At 38.3% G+C, this 16410-nt stretch overlaps 1 protein-coding gene across 1 annotated transcript in view; it reads right to left on the bottom strand.

Annotated features, from left to right (window-relative positions):
• ST8SIA6 (ST8 alpha-N-acetyl-neuraminide alpha-2,8-sialyltransferase 6) overlaps positions 1–16410 on the bottom strand; it is a 176935-nt gene that overhangs the window by 1406 nt on the left and 159119 nt on the right. The window contains exons 6-8 of the mRNA XM_027776231.1: positions 11508–11652; positions 6257–6369; positions 1550–1642 (exon numbers count right to left, since the gene is read on the bottom strand). Coding sequence (XP_027632032.1) covers positions 1550–1642; positions 6257–6369; positions 11508–11652 — 351 coding nt within the window. The remainder of the gene's footprint in view (positions 1–1549; positions 1643–6256; positions 6370–11507; positions 11653–16410) is intronic.

Here is a 16410-nt window from a genome sequence, read left to right as displayed (position 1 = left end):
CTCTTTCTTGGACTACCTAGGCTCTTAATTTCAACTTTCATACTGTTATATATCCTTACTGGATGGACATTTCTTACACTATGTTATATCCTCTCTCAGTAATTTTTTCCACAGTTGCTTTTTGATGCTGAAATATCTTCCAAATTTATAACAATAAATTTTTTTCCAAGCATAGCACAAAGAAAAATACAATAAAAAAAATCTATTGACATGTCCACTTTTGATTTGTGTACTTCTTTTATTTTTTTACATATTTAACTATTAAGTAGAAGATTCATTTAGAGAACCTAAATCTCTATATGAAAATATACATATTTTTAAATTTCCTTTGTACATTGTACTCTATATATGTATGATTTAAATGATATCTTAGTTAAGTACTCTTGTAAGTACTATTATGAATGTTTAGAAAGTAAGTTTTATTTTCTCTCAAGAGTTGCTAGAACTATCTGGCAGGAAATACTCTATATATACACTTTTAACCAAAACATGAAGTAAAACTAAGCATGGGAGGAGAGTCCCATATTCTGCTGGTTAAGGGAGCCAGATCCTACATGGTGACCATGGTTTGAAGCCTGCCCTGGCAATCTGAAAAACATGTTGGGTGAGCATGGATGCATGACACAAATTCCAGCAGGATAAAGGAATAGAGGAGAAGGGACTGAGGCATGACCATACTCTATTTGGGTTTTGTTCCCTCCTTCTCTTTCTCTGGCGATTGCTCAGGTCCTCTGGCAAATAATAATGTAAATAATAAATTAATTTTTAAAAACTTATTGCATCAACCAGTGGTGTGGTGACTAAGACAGATGGATCCCACATGGCTGACCACATGGTTCAAGTCCTGGACCCAGCAGCTTGAAAAACATGCCAGGCACCTTTGTGTGTATACCCAAAATACAGAGAGAATGGAAGAGAAGGGTTGTGGTGAGGCCATCCCTATACAGATGTTCTCTCACATTTATTCATTCTCTCTCTCTCTCATGTGCTCCATGGCAAATTAAAAAGAATAGCAGCAAAAACCTAAGCATGAGATTTTTTATTAACCAACTAACATCTTGTAATATTTATATTGCATAAATGTAAATTGAAAAATATTTTTATAATAGTATTCAAAATGAATACTATTTTATAATACTATTCAAAATGAAAACTGCATTTTGCCAGGTGTCCTAGGACTTACTTGGAATTCTAAATAGACTAAGTTGTATAAAGAAAGTGCTATCAAGATAAACAAATAATGCTAAAACTGAAAGAAAAGGGGGAAAAGTAATTTGACTATTGTTAGAAAAGAAGTGACAAGTAGGTTCTCATTTGCTTAGAAACATTTAGCTTAAGACGTTACAAGTACAACTGAGTCATACCTCTTATGAACCACAACCTCGACAGAATGTCAAAATTTGCAAATGTATTCTTATGTATTTTCCCAAAAAACCATTCCAGCTGTGTTACAAGTCAGCCTCAGCAACAAGATTAGCACTCAAACTAAGAAACACGTTAAGCAATGAAAAAATGTTCCAGAACGGTTATGTAACTTGAAGGTACTTACTTCAGTGTTATGATACTGGGATTTACAGTCACAAGGTTTGTTTTACTGCCAACATCTTTACTGACATTTCCTGTGGTTGGGGGGAGGTTACACCTAAAATTCAGAAGGGACACTATTTTCAAAATAAAACTTGTAAAAAAAAATTTGTGTATATATACATACAAACACACCAGTACATATGATAAGTGTCCTTAGTTTGGAGAAAACCATTGCTCTTAAGAGAGTTTCAGAATCCATTTGATTTCCATTTTAAATTATTTAATAAGCGCTCAACTCTTGGTTGATATGGAAATGTTGAATATCGTATAAAAATTTATAAGTGCTTTCAATATTGGTCATTAGTTTTATACCTATCCAGACCAGAAATGACAATTCCACCCTGCCTAGGTTTTGAGGTGTTCCCTACTCTTTTTATTAAAGCCATTATTTATATTGATTATATTCCCAGTGTTATGATTACTAATTTGCATTCTGAACAAAAGCTGAGAATGCACTGTGACTAAGGTGATAAGAGTTGGCTGGAAACAAAGACTGCACATAAAGAATCAAAATGTCCTGATTCCCATATGGATAGTTTCACCACTATGTTCTTATAGGGATGTTTTCATCCTCTTTTGAGTACTAGTTTGTTTTTAAATTGGAAAACAAACTAAGAATTCTAATTTCGAGTACTTACATTCTCATCACACAAAAAGGGAAAGTTGGTTATGACTCCCTAAATATTGTTTACAGAATTTCAAGTAGTTCACTTCTTTCAGGCTACACATAACAAGGGGGCACTTTTGAGTGCTTTCTAAGGAAGGATTTTTAAAATTGACATGGTCTGTATCGTGATTGAGGTCGACATACTCTATTCCATGCCCTATAAAACATAGGATAAAATGAAATGCATTCCCTCATTATTATAAAAGATACATCAGAAAATAAAGGAGGCACATTGGGAAAATAAATAACAACAATGATAGTAGGTCACAGGGCTGACCTCATTAGTGGCCTTCCCATAACACATCTACTTTCTAGAACAGTTATCATACTCTTTTTGAAGAATCAAAAGTGATTTCCAGTATGGTACCACAGGAGACTACTGGGGAAAATATGGGGTATTATATATATAAGAAGGATCTTCAAAAAGTTTATAGAAAATGTGTATTATGGAAAAAAAAATAATGGGACCAGCAGTTAGCATAATGGCTATGTCGCTGGACTCCCATGGAGTCGACTGCAATTCAAGTCCCGGACCTGGTGGCTTAAACTCACACTGGGTGCATGTATGTGCGTGCCCAAGATCCCAAGAGGAGAATGGAGGAGAGGGGATTGTGGCGTGGTCATCCCCCCTGGGGGGTGATTACTCGCTTTCTGTCTCTCTGTCTCTCCTTCTTTCTGGCAAACACACGTGCCCTATAGCAAAAACCTCTAAAAAAAAATCATGTAAGAATTTCAAAAATCTTCTGCATCATGTACTAACTTGTTGTGACATGTCTAAACAGGATCTATATGGAGGTGCAAAGAAGGATAAGACATCCTTCTTATCAAAATCACATGAGTTCTGCTAAAACTGAAGTAATAGTAAACACCACATTTATGGTGATGGCTGGGTGGAAGAATGATGAAATCATTAATGCTTTACTGAAAGTTTATGTGGACAAAGCCCCTAAAGAAGTTGGCAGTTCGCAAATGGGTAAGAAGGGACAAGACAATGTTAAACATGAGGCCCACAGTGGTGGACCTTCCACGTTGACTTGCAAGAAAAAATCAATCCAATTTGTGTCCTAATTGAAAAGGACCAATTATTTACAGCAGAAACAAGAGCCAACTCTACAGACACCTCAACTGGTTCAGCTTACACAATTCTGACTGAAAAATTAAAGTTGATCACACTTTTTGCCCAAAGGCTGCCAAATACTGTTGCATACAGATTAGTTGGAGATAAGAGAAGAGCTTTCAAAGGAAACTTTAAACAAGTGGGATCAAGATCCCAAAGCAATTTTTTTGTTAAGACTTGTAACAGGAAATGACACGTGGCTTTGCCAGTAGAATCATGAAGACAAGGCACAATCAGAGCAATGGCTCCCATGAGGTAGAATTGGTCCAGTCAAAGCAAAAGCAGACTGGTCAAGAGCAAAGGTCATGGCAACAGGTTTTTTGTTCATTTTTATTTTTTTAGAATACTACAGGAATTTTTCTTGTTGACTTTCTGGAGGGCCAAAGAAGGGTAACACATGCTTATTATGAGAATGTTTTGAGAAAGTATACTGAAATTTTCAGCAGAAAAATGCCTGGGAAAGTTTCACGAGAGTCCTTTTCCACCTTGACAAAGCCCCTGTTCATCCTTCTCATCAAACAAGGGCGATTGTGTGAGAGTTTTGATGGAAAATCATTAGACACCCACTTACAGTCCTGATTTGGCTCCTCTGACTTCTTTTTGTTTTCTCATCTTCAAAAAGTCTTTAAAGGGTACCCATTTTTCTTCAGTTAATAGTATGAAAAGGACTGTATCGACATGGTTAAATTCTCAGGACCCTGATCAGTTCTTCAGGAATAGATCAAATGGCTTATAACATTGTTTAAAAAATGTCTTGAACATTATGTAGCTTATGTTGGAAAACAAAGATAATACTTTTTATCTTTTAATTCCATTTTCCATAAACTTTTTGAAGTTACCCCATGCATATATAAACATACAGATACACATAATAATGTAATATACTATGGCTGTACATATGTATTCATAAACACACACTATATATCTCTACATATAGTAGTATACTGTGTATATGTACACGTGTAAATAGATATATACACGCACAGTCGTAGCAGTACAATCACAGTCATTGTCCATTTTTGTTCCTTACATAATTCATAGCTCCCCATCTTTTGAAATAAAAGAAAAAAATCTAGCTTCTAGATTGTTTTATAAACTATCAGTATGCAAAATCCAAGTAAATGCAGGCTTCAAAAATTAATTGTAGGGGCTGACAGGTGGCATATAGTGGTTAGGGTGCTGGACTTGCACATGGCCAAACATGGTTTGAGTCCCAGACCTGGTGGCTTGCTTTCTCACTTTCCTCCTTTTTCTCTCTCTGGTCACATTAAAAATTAATTAATTAATTAAATGATTCTTTAAAAATTTGATTTTACTGACATCAACCACATTTAGCTAATTACTTTGCCTTTTAGTTTCTACAGCTACCAGCTACCAGCTCAGAGAGCTCTATACATTAAAAAAACAAAAAACAAAAAAAAAAAAAACCCAGGGACCAGCAGTTAGCATAATGGCTATGTCGCTGGACTCCCACGCAGTCGACTGCGGTGTGAGTCCGGGACCCAGTGGCTTAAACTCATACCGGGCGCGTGTGCGTGCGTGCGCAAGATCCCGAGAGGAGAGTGGAGGAGAAGGGATTGCGGTGTGGCCATCCCCTCTGGGGGGTGATTTCTCGCTTTCTTTCTCTCTGTCTCTGTCTGGCGAGCGCACGCACCCTATAGCAAAAACCTCTCCAATAAAAAAAACAAAAACAAAAACAAAACCACTGTTTTCTGCAAATGTGGAATGCATAGGAATTTACTTTAGAGTTATAAACGAATTATCTGCTGAGTTTTGTTTGATTTATTTAGGTTTTAAACCTAAACTTACAGTGTTTTTTGTATGTGCTATAAAGTAAGATGAATGTTTAGGCGTCCTACTTGGCACAGATGTTTTAGCAATTTTAAGTCTATAAAAAGTCTATTATAAGAAGATTATTTATCTTCGTTATGTTTTTTTCACACTGGGTACTTGAACAAAATGGCTGAACTATTCAGATATCGGCCATGTTGACGTTAGTCATGAAGAACGTGCTCTATAATTGTTGGACTGTCAAGTCTATTGCTCCATCATCAGCTTCAGCATCAAAATTTTAAAATGAGATTAGAATGAAGGAAGAGCTATTTATTAAAAATTGTGTTGATTTTTTATTTGGCAGAAAGGGCAGCATGTAAGGACCTTTTCTGATGTATGAAATCAGGAAGGAACAGATTTCCACTTTTTAAAAAGGTGCATTTCAATTGAAACCCATCCTCAGATGGATGAATCACCTTTCCGTCATGCTCTGAAAGCGGTGATGCTTTGTAGCCTGGCTGATTAGTACCAGGAACACAGAGAAACCATTTTTGTTTCTATTTTTTCAGACTAGCTGGTATTGAGATACAAATACATTTTAAAAGCCCCGAATTTAGAAGCTGTAAAACATTATTATTTTTTTTTAATATTTCAAGTCAGAAAACAAGGTGATATTTCATGGTTATTAAACATCTCTATCAGAATGTTCCCATGTTTTACCCAAGAACAGAACTTCTTTGAAATGTTCTGTAAAAAAAGAAGTCTTCATGGTCAGGTGAGTTTGGAAAAGGTTGTTCCCCAGAGTTCTTCCTGTGGTGCTTGTTAATACAGTGAAGTCCCTGACAAGTCCTGCAGTCCAAAACCGTCTTTACCATGATTTCATCTAGAGTTTCCTAAAAGTAGATGACCTCAGCAAATTTTTATCTTTCCACAGTCTGAGGAACTCACAAGCCATGTAATACTTCAGGAAAACCTACCTGGATAATTTGTAGGCTTCAATGATATAGCTAAGAGATCAAAATTTTCACAGGTTATCTTTATACCATCCCTTTAGGATATCTAAAAGACTTTGTTTGTTTTTGTCTCAAAGAAACCAATTTGACAGGTCTTACCTAAAAACGAAGTCGGATTTATCTATTTCAGCTCCACACAGAGACTTATTCAGAATTCCCCCATTTCCAACCACAGCACACTGATTATAAGGGTACTCCATGAAGGGCTGGGACTAGCACAAGAAAAGTGAAAAGCTCCCATAAAATACCATTGGTTTAGAACCACATGCATCAACTTAAACTTCTAGTATACATCTAGTAGCTTAACTTTTATATATGCTGAAGAGAAGATTTCAAAAGGCAAGCAAAAGACACAGACACAGTATTAAGAAGAAAGGCAGCACCATCTATGGCACAACTTATTACAATTAATAATAAAAAAAATTACAATTGCTAAGACATGGAATCAGCCCAAATGCCCAAGAACAGACAACTAGACTGAAAAAGTGCACATGGATATACAATGGAATACTACCCAAACATGAAAAGTACTCAGACCCTGACATTTGATACAAAGTGAATGAATATGAATAAGCAAAGCAAGCCAGGCTATGAAAGACAGACATTGTATGTCCCCACTCAATATATGCTGAATGTCTGCACTCTTGCAGAAACTGAAAGATGGAAGGTACATTAGCAGGGAGGGCAACTGCAGATACCAGAGACAGTATAGGAAGAGGAAAGTAACAGGAGATGGGAGTCAGGAAAGGGGGAGGAAATGTTTAACAGACATATGAAGGAAAGTTATCTGTTGATAACAATGTATATGGTAATATCTTTGACTTGATTGACATACCCTACATCCATGCTGGAAAAACCATTTTATATACTGTAAAAATTGACAGTGATTAAATGCAAATTTAAAAAAGTATAAAAAATGAAATTAAATTGATTTTTAAAAAGACAGGTGAAAAGAAAACATATGAACCCAAGTTTCATTTCTTTTAAGAGGAACAGACATTATATATGATCTAATATAATATAAGGATACAAAATATATCTATATGCAAAATACAATGTATTTTACATCACGTAATGAAGTGGATAAAATGAAAATGGCAAAATTCCACATTGTGCTTTTCTGACAAGCAGGGACATTTTCAGCAAAAGAGGAAAAACAGAGAAATTAGGAGCATTAAATCTTCTATTCTAAGGTATAGAATTAATAGGTAATTCAGTAAAAATGTCCTATGCTTCTTAAATAGTTAGACCTTCAGGCTCAGTAATAGTATGAGATTTATGCCTGCCATCTCTGCAAATGGCCAGCCAGGGTGCCGCAGGGAGGCCTACCAACTCTGCACCAGCATATTTCAAATTAATTTCCAAGGCCTGAATCTTTTTTACTTCCTCCTAGGACCTAACCGGCTTACCTTTAAAGGTTTCCCACTTTCCTCAAGTCCTCCACAGTCTGAAACTTAACTTTCAGTTCAACAGTGTAATTCTCCTTTCTGGTCACTTTTCTTGAAGTAATCATGTGACTGTGAATCCTCAGCAAGGGTGCCAGCTCTTACTCCACAGGGAGGAGGTCCTGATTCACCTACTTTGTCTCTAGAAGTAGAGTGTAAGTCCTCAAGGGCACAGAGGCCACATATTAGCTTCAACTTCCCCTCATCTTTCCCTCCATATCTAGCACACTCCAATGTACACAGAGCGCTGTCACTAAGCACTTGGTGGTCCAATGCTTCTCACCCCAATACACCCCAGCATTGTCTGGATGTGGCTGGGAAGAGACCGAAAGAGCCAATTAGTGAATGTACTTGGGAATTCTGTGAGCTGGCCATTAAACCATTGCTAACTGGATATTGGCCATGATAGGAGTATTTACACCACTGAAATTGGCAAAGGTTACAAAGTCAAGGTACACCCCTCCCCAAATCCAGTTTACCAGCACCACTAACTATAGCCCAGGGCCAGTTTGGTTCTGAGCAGCCTATCCAAAGGGCTAGAAAACCCCTTAACCCACCATAACTGTCTTCCACTCCAACACACAAGAGAACTCTGCTTCAGTACTTCTCACTTTGCAAGCTTGTTTTTAAAACTTCAAAGTTATATTGTGCTTATTATGTGAGAGGCACGGTTCCAAGTGCATAACTTATTAGCACATTTAACCCACATAACAGTCTTGTCGGCATTTTGCAGATGGGAAAATGATGCACATGTTTAAGTGACAGCCAGAAAGTGGCAGAGCTGTGGGTAACATAGGCAGTCTGCTCTGACTACACGCTTTCAGCCACTACACATACGTAGCTTCTCACCATTCAGTGGGTCAAAATGTTGACTCACAATGCCTACCACAGTACCTGGTTCTTAAACTAATCATTCCCAAACACCCTGGGCTATTTCACATCATTGAACTTCTAGCTTATGACGTCTTCAGGCAATGTCTTCTAAATAGTACCACAATAAATTCTGGAATTTATAGACAGTGTAGAATGCAAAAATGCAAATACGCACTTTATGGTACAATCGAAAAAAATTACTGAGGGAAGTATATCTCAAATGAAGCACTCAAAATAATGAATGTTTTTTCCTGGTTTCTTGGTCAGTTGGGGGAAACCATCCATATGCTCTGGGATCTCATGTTCAGTGAGAGTTTAAATAAATCACAAACTTCAACATTCCCTCAAATAAACCTCTCAAGAAAATGCAAATTTGCACGGCTCAACCGCCTGCTCATTGCTCACTCTGGTTGAAAATCAACTTTCTTGTTTTCCTTGTCAAATAACTTAGCACTGTTCTTGGAGGAAGTTTTTCACACCATTTAATCAAAAGCATTTATTGCGATTTCTTATGCACCCAATAGTTCCCAAGAGCTGCATGAGGAGGGGTGGAGCAGAACAGGATGGACCCAGGGGAAGCAAGATGGAAAGAGGCCAACCTCACCATGAGCCCTATCCATGGAAGGTCAATGTTGAAGCAACACAGAAAAGTGACCTTGTTTTACAGCCGTTACTGAATTGACTACAGAAACTCTTCCCTCCACATTTTAAAGTATCAGTATAAACTTGGAAAGTGGATGCAGATATTAATCAATTAATTCAAGCCTATGTTAAATTACTGCTTTTGTGGTGCCAAATGAGAGGCAAAATAGCTGCTGCTCCTCTGTTCTGGTCAGCAGAAAACAAGGTAAACATTACCAAAACTTACACAGGTGAAAGAGTAGTTCATTGTAGAATGCTCCAAAACCTTCCTTGATAGAGAATAGAAGTATTCTTTTGTTATCATCTTATTTTTTTTTTAGAGGTTTTTGCTATAGGGTGCATGCACTTGCCAGAAAGACAGAGAGATAGAAAGCAAGAAATCACCCCCCAGGGGCGATGACCACGCCGCAATCCCTTCTCCTCCATTCTACTCTCAGGATCTTGGGCACACACGCACACACGCCCAGTGTGAGTTTAAGCCACCAGGTCCGGGACTTGAACTGCAGTCAACTACATGGGAGTTCAGCGACATAGCCATTACGCTAACTACTGGTCCCTTGTTATTATCTTTTCAATTATTAGTAATTTAATATATCATGAGAATACTTGGTGATTTTTTTTTTGGTACCCTATTTCTTCTAGAAAAGTTGCAGGTTTTTTTCTATTATTTTCTATTTATTTCTCATCCATTTTGAGCAAACAATTCTTTCTCTGAATTGGTACATTAAAAATAACTAGAATGGAAAACAAAAACAAACTAGAATGGGGACCAGCAGTTAGCGTAATGGCTATGTCGCTGGACTCCCATGGAGTCGACTGCAGTTCGCGTCCCGGACCTGGTGGCTTAAACTCACGATGGGCACGTGTGCGATCCTGAGAGGAGGATGGAGGAGAAGGGATTGCGGCAAGGCCATCCCCCAGAGGGGTGATTTCTCACTTTCTGTCTCTCTGTCTCTCTCTGTCTGTCTGGCGAGCACATGTGCCCTATAGCAAAAACCTCTCAACAACAACAACAAAAAAAACAACTAGAATTATTTTCATGAGCAACAATAAATTAGTTGAAATAAGTCAAAGAGCCAACAAAAGGGAATTCGTTATAATAATCTCTTACGCTATAGTTGGTAAACTGTGTTTACAGGATGATCCAATTTTGACCATACTGACATGGTCTAATAGCTTTAAATCAAATCATGAAAAGGTTATGAGCAACAAGATTTCCTTCATGACAAAAGTTTTTCCAAATTTGGATTTGCTGTAAGGGACAAGTTTCTTCTCACTTTGTCAAGTGGTTTTATACCACATTATTATTCATTTATTTAACAAATATGTGGTGAGTGCCTATATGTACTGAGGAATGTTCTGGGTGCTTGGGATACAACAGGGAATGCAGCAGACACAAATCCTTGTCTTATGGAGGTCATATTTATTGACCAAGAATTATTACATATACACTTGCCAAAAACAAGCCATATAAACCTATGGCTTATGTGAAGGAATTGATGTAGTCACAAAAATTGACAACTGGAAGAATCTTATTTCAGATTAAAAGAAAAAAAAGGTCATCTTCATAAGCCCTGGTAATTATTATACAGAAATTCCAAGTGCTTCATCTCACTCAAAGAACAGTCAAGAAGATTCAAGATCTAGAAAAGTTTATCATTTCAGATATAAGTATCACTTCCCGAGAGCCACACTACATTCAAAATTGCCTTTATAGGGTTAGCCCTGTGGCCTATGGTTAAGAGAACCAGATCTCACATGACTGGAATCCTAGTCCCCGCAGCTTAGAAACAGGTTGGCGGGACCAGCAGTTAGCGTAATGGCTATGTCGCTGGACTCCCATGTAGTTGACCGTGGTTTGAGTACCAGACCCAGTGGCTTAAACTCACGCCGGGCGCATGTGCATGCGTGCGTGCCCAAGATCCCGAGAGGAGAATGGAGGAGAAGGGATTGCGGCATGGCCATCTCCCCTGAGGGGGGTGATTTCTTGCTTTCTGTCTCTCTGTCTCTCTCTGTCTGTCTGGCAAGCGTACACGCCCTATAGCAAAAAAAAAAAAACCTCTCCAAAAAAAAAAAAAAACAGGCTGGCATGTGTGTATGCATGCCCCAAACCCCAACGGGGTGGAGAAATGGAGGAGGATTGTGGTATAACCACATCCCATTGGAGGGTATTTTCTCTCTCCCTCTTTATCTCTCTCTGTCAAGCAGATGTGCCCTCTGGCAATTAAAAAATTGCCTTTTAAAAATGACTCACCCTATCTATTTTATACAACATAACAGTGCATGGTATTTTAATTAATTCATTAATTAATACATTATTATAAGTTAAAGCTTAATGAGAAAGCTTACATGGAATGGTGAAACATAGCCTTCAACACGTCTTTACTCACCACTGGAAACATATGAAAAATGTTCTCTCTAATTGGGATTTCTTTCTTACTTTCCACTTCGTAACTCATGTTAGTCCCAACTGGAGTGTTATTTTGAGAAACAACGAAGTTCTGAACAGCATCACAACAGGAAGCAAGTTTTGCTCTGCAAAGGATAAGAATAAAAATGGACTGAGGAATATGATTAAAAAACCAAAAATAGAGACTACAATGGATAACGCAAAAGAGGATTTTGCCATGTTTGCTTTCAAAAGGGAGATGAATCATTCACAAAAATTATTTTTTAACTCATTCAATTCTACCTACTCCTGGACAGTAGAAAGGTGATTTGGTAGGTAAACTAGAGATGCATGTTAAGCCTTCTCACCAACAGAAATGATGAATGTAGCAGTTGTAAATATAAAGGAGATGGATAGTGGTACAGCAGTATGACGCAATACTCTGCAAGGCAATTCCACATGAGAAGGTTGCCAGTTCATGTCCAGAGACCTCCGAGTATACCAGGCATGCATGTGCTCATTATTTAGGCTGACTGAAACGGGGGTGGGGGCTGAATCATGGCGTTACGACTCTGTCAGATGGACTGTCTCTCTGTCTCTCAGTTATGGAATAAATAAATCAACTTTAAAATCTCTCTCTCTACACACACACACACACACACACATATAAACTTCTTTCTAATGGCATTGTTATAACATTAAAGAGAATGATGAAAATCAAAGGTGCATAGCATCATATAATGTTCTTTGTTGAAGACAATAAATATGGTAATAACCTTGATTTAATTGTCATATACTGTATGCGCATTGTAAAAAAATGGTATTGGGGCTAGCACTTGATCTGGTGGTTATATGAGCTGGATCCCACATGGCCAACTGTACGGTTCTAGTCCTAGATCAGCAGCTTGAAAAACATGCTGAGTGCCTGTACATGTGTGCCCAAAATCCCAAAAGAAGAGAGAAATGGAGACGGGATTGTGTCGTGATCATTTCCAATAGGTGGGATGAGTCCTCTCTCTCCCTCTCTCTTTCTCCTTCTCTCCTCTCGGTCTCCTTCCAGCAAGTACATATAGAAAGAAAGAAAAACAATACTGTGCCCCACAAGATGTGCAACATTTAAATGCAAAGAAGAAATGACAAAATATAAAAATAGGCAAAAAATGGACAAAAAGAGAAAACAAGAGATTATATTTTGTAATAATTATAGGATACAGAAACTAAGAATAGTATCACATTCAACAAAGCAATAGGCCATCATTTATTATGAGACAGTCCAGTAAAAAGAAGAACCACTTAACACAGTGAATTTTTAAGTGAAGCAAATTTAAAGTTGCCAATTCTTACATAAAGCTCAGGATATGTAAATTGGTCCAAGCTATATTTCAAAACTATTACTATAGGGTGGAACTTATAGAATGCAGACCCAGAAAAGTGCTTTCAGGGATCATCTGAGTTAGCCCTCAACCTCTGGCAGGTAAATGTAGAACTACTCAGAATTTATATTTCATTTATATAATTCTCAGGGGATATAGGTTCTTTAGCATCTCTTAATAACTATTCCAGAGTCTAATCATCTTCAAAGTCAAGAGTTTCTTCCAGCTGCACAAATGAACTATCTCTTAACTTAAATCCATTTTGCTTGTTAGTTTTGCATAAAATCTCCTTATGTAATTGAAAATGGTAATCAAGCAAAACTTTAACCTTTCAATCTTGAAGAGTTCACAGAATCTTCTCTCAGATTTTCCTCAAAGGACCACGGACATCTTTTTTCCTCCTTAAGCTTTGATATTTCTTCATATTATTTAAAAATATGTTTACAGCCAGTCCTATAGCCTTGTGGTTCAGGAAGCCAGATCCCACAGAGCCAACCGCAATTCAAATCCCGGCCCCAGAAGCTTGAAAAATATGCTGGGCATGTGGATATGCATGCTCTAAATCCCAAAAGGATAGAAAAATGGAGGAGAAGGGACTGCAGTGTGACCACGCCACACTGGGGGATACTTTCTCCCTCTCCCTCTCTGTCTCTCCTTCTGTCTTTCTCTGGTGAGTTCACACTCCCTTTGACAAAACAAACAAACATGTATACAAGCAGAGTCCAGCCATCGGACAAGGGACAGTGAACATTAGCAAGTAGAGCTGACTATGGTTAGATATGTTACAACTGGTCTCTCTCCAGTCCATTCTTACTATTGTTTCTTGGTACCGAAGGGTATATTTTTATACATGTGTCTACTGAATTTTGTCTTGTTGAAAAGACATGACATTTTTATGGCCATTTTGAATTCAGTTTTCCTGAATTCTAATAATTCTCAGGGTACAAAAAGTCAGGATAATATTGTTTATATCTTATCAGCTAACTTACTTTATTAAATAGTATATGCCTCTTTTATTTTTTTAAGAGAGATTTTTGCTATAGGGCATGTGCACTCATTAGTGACACAGAAACAGAAAGTGAGAAATCACCCTCCAGGGGAGAGGGCCATGCTGCAATCCCTTCTTCTCCATTCTCCGCTCGGGATTTTGGGCACACATGCACATGTGCCCAGCATGAGTTTTAAGCCACCAGGTCTGGGACTTGAACTGTGGTTGACCATGTGGGAGTCCAGCAACAAAACCATTACACCATCTACTGGTCCCAGTATATGGCTCTTAATCGAATTCTGTCACCTGCTTACTCATTTTGTATTTCAGAACCTACTATTATTTCTAAGAGATAGTTTCTGGAGATTAATAATAGAAATGAACTGAGGAATGGTCAAAAATATGATATTAAGTCATTTTTTAATTTTGAATTTAATTTGATAAATCATGTGATATATTACAACTTGGATATACATATGTGTTCATAATTTAAAAATTTTTTTGAGAGTTTTTTCCGTGTGCGCTTGCCAGACAGACAGAGAGAGACAGAGAGACAGAAAGCGAGAAATCACCTCCCAGTGGGGATGGCCATGCCGCAGTCCCTTCTCCTGCATTCTCCTCTCAGGATCTTGGGCACACATGCACATGTGCCCAGCGTGAGTTTAAGCCACCAGGTCTGGGACTCAAACCGTGGTCGATTACATGGGAGTCCAGTGACTTAGCCATGATGCCAACTGCTGGATCCTTAAATTTTTTTTTTTTATTCAGCATTTTAAGACAAAGCAATGTGATAAATTCTCATTTACTTTGACAAGTAATTTCTTCAAGGATATTCAGTAATTACAAGAATACTGTGCCACCAAAAATGCAAAACAGAGGGGCCAGCAAGTGGTATGGAGGTTAAGGTGTTGGACTCCCACATGGCCAACAGTGGTTTGAGTATTGGACCTGGTAGCTTGAAATTCATTATTGTTTTCCATCACAAATTAATTTTACAGTTCTGTTTTAATTTTTTTAAAGTTTGCTATAAGGCACATCTACCCATCAAAGAGAAAGAGAGAGCAAGAAGAAAAGTGAGAAAGCACTTGATGATCACACCACAATCCCTTCTCCATTCTTCTCTTGGGATTTTGGAAACACACATGTGCCTGGTGTGTTTTTTAAACCATAGGGTCCAGGACTCCAATTGGGCAGTCAGTCATGTGGGATCCAGCAGCCTTTCCCACCACACCATGGGCTGGCCCACCACTTCTGTTTAAGTTCATTTGTTTATTCTTTCTATGACAGAAAGACAGAGACAGAGAAAGGGCCAGGGACTCCAAGGGTACTCACATGATCCATCCCCAGCTTCGGCCAGCCCGGATCACCAGCACCTGCGAGCGAGCCTGCCCTGTGCACACAGGAGGCTTCCCCAGGTGGCAACAGTATCACAGAGTATGGAGTTGCTGCTGTGCCACCAGCTGGCCCCAAGTTTTGCTTTTTCCAGAATCTATATAAACAGAAATATTCTCCAGGTGTGCTCTTTTCTTTTCTCTTCTCTTCTCTTCTCTTCTCTTCTCTTCTCTTCTCTTCTCTTTTTTCTTTCCCTCCCTCCCTCCCTTCCTTCTTTTTTTGGAGAGGTTTTTACTATAGGGTGCATGCACTGGCCACAAAGACAGAGAGACAAAAAGCAAGAAATCACCCCCCAGGGGGGAGGGCCACTCCACAATCCCTTCTTCTCCATTCTCCTCTCAGGATCTTGGGCATGCACGCACACGCACCCGGCGTGAGTTTAAGCCACCGGGCCCAGGACTCGAACCATGATCGACTACATGGACGTCCAGTGACACAGCCATTATGCCAACTGCTGGTCCTGACAAGTTAAATTTCTTTAATGATTATAAGACTACTCACATTACCTACTTCATCTTGCTTAAGTTTTAGTTTGTAATTTTCAAGGAATTAATCCATTACTTCAGAGTTGAATTTATGAGCATAAAGTGGTTTGTATCAGGGATTCAAACTGCAGTCAGCCATGTGGGAGTCCAGCGCCTTAACCACCATGCTACCCACTATGTATCTCCCCCCCTCAGTTTCATTTTTATTGATTTGTGCCCTTCCCTTTATGGTTTCCTTTCTTCTGCTTGTTTTAGTTCACTTTGCTCCTCTTTTTCTAGTTTCATTAGACAGGAACTCAGACTATTGATTTGCGACCTTTCCTCTTAAGATTGATAGAAATATTCCTCTCAGCACTGCATTGGCAATATACTTATATCTCGATAATCTATATTTTTATTTTCTGTGTTTAAAAAAAAAACTCTTCAGGTATCTTCCCTTTTTAAAAGATTATTTAATTTTATTTATTATTATTTTTTTTTTAATTTAACCAGAGAGAGACAGAGAGAGAGGGGAAATGAGAAAACAAGCCACAAGGTCCAGGACTTGAACTGCAGTCAGCCATGTGGGAATCCAGTGCCTTAACCACCATGCCACTGGCCAACCCCAGGTACTCCCTTTTTTTTTTTTTTTGGAGAGGTTTTCGCTATAGGGCGCGTGCACCCGCC

This window comes from Tupaia chinensis, unplaced genomic scaffold (genome assembly GCF_000334495.1).
Source record: "Tupaia chinensis unplaced genomic scaffold, TupChi_1.0 Scaffold000647_1, whole genome shotgun sequence".
Lineage (NCBI taxonomy): Eukaryota > Metazoa > Chordata > Mammalia > Scandentia > Tupaiidae > Tupaia > Tupaia belangeri.
This window is presented reverse-complemented; position numbering and strand designations above follow the sequence as displayed.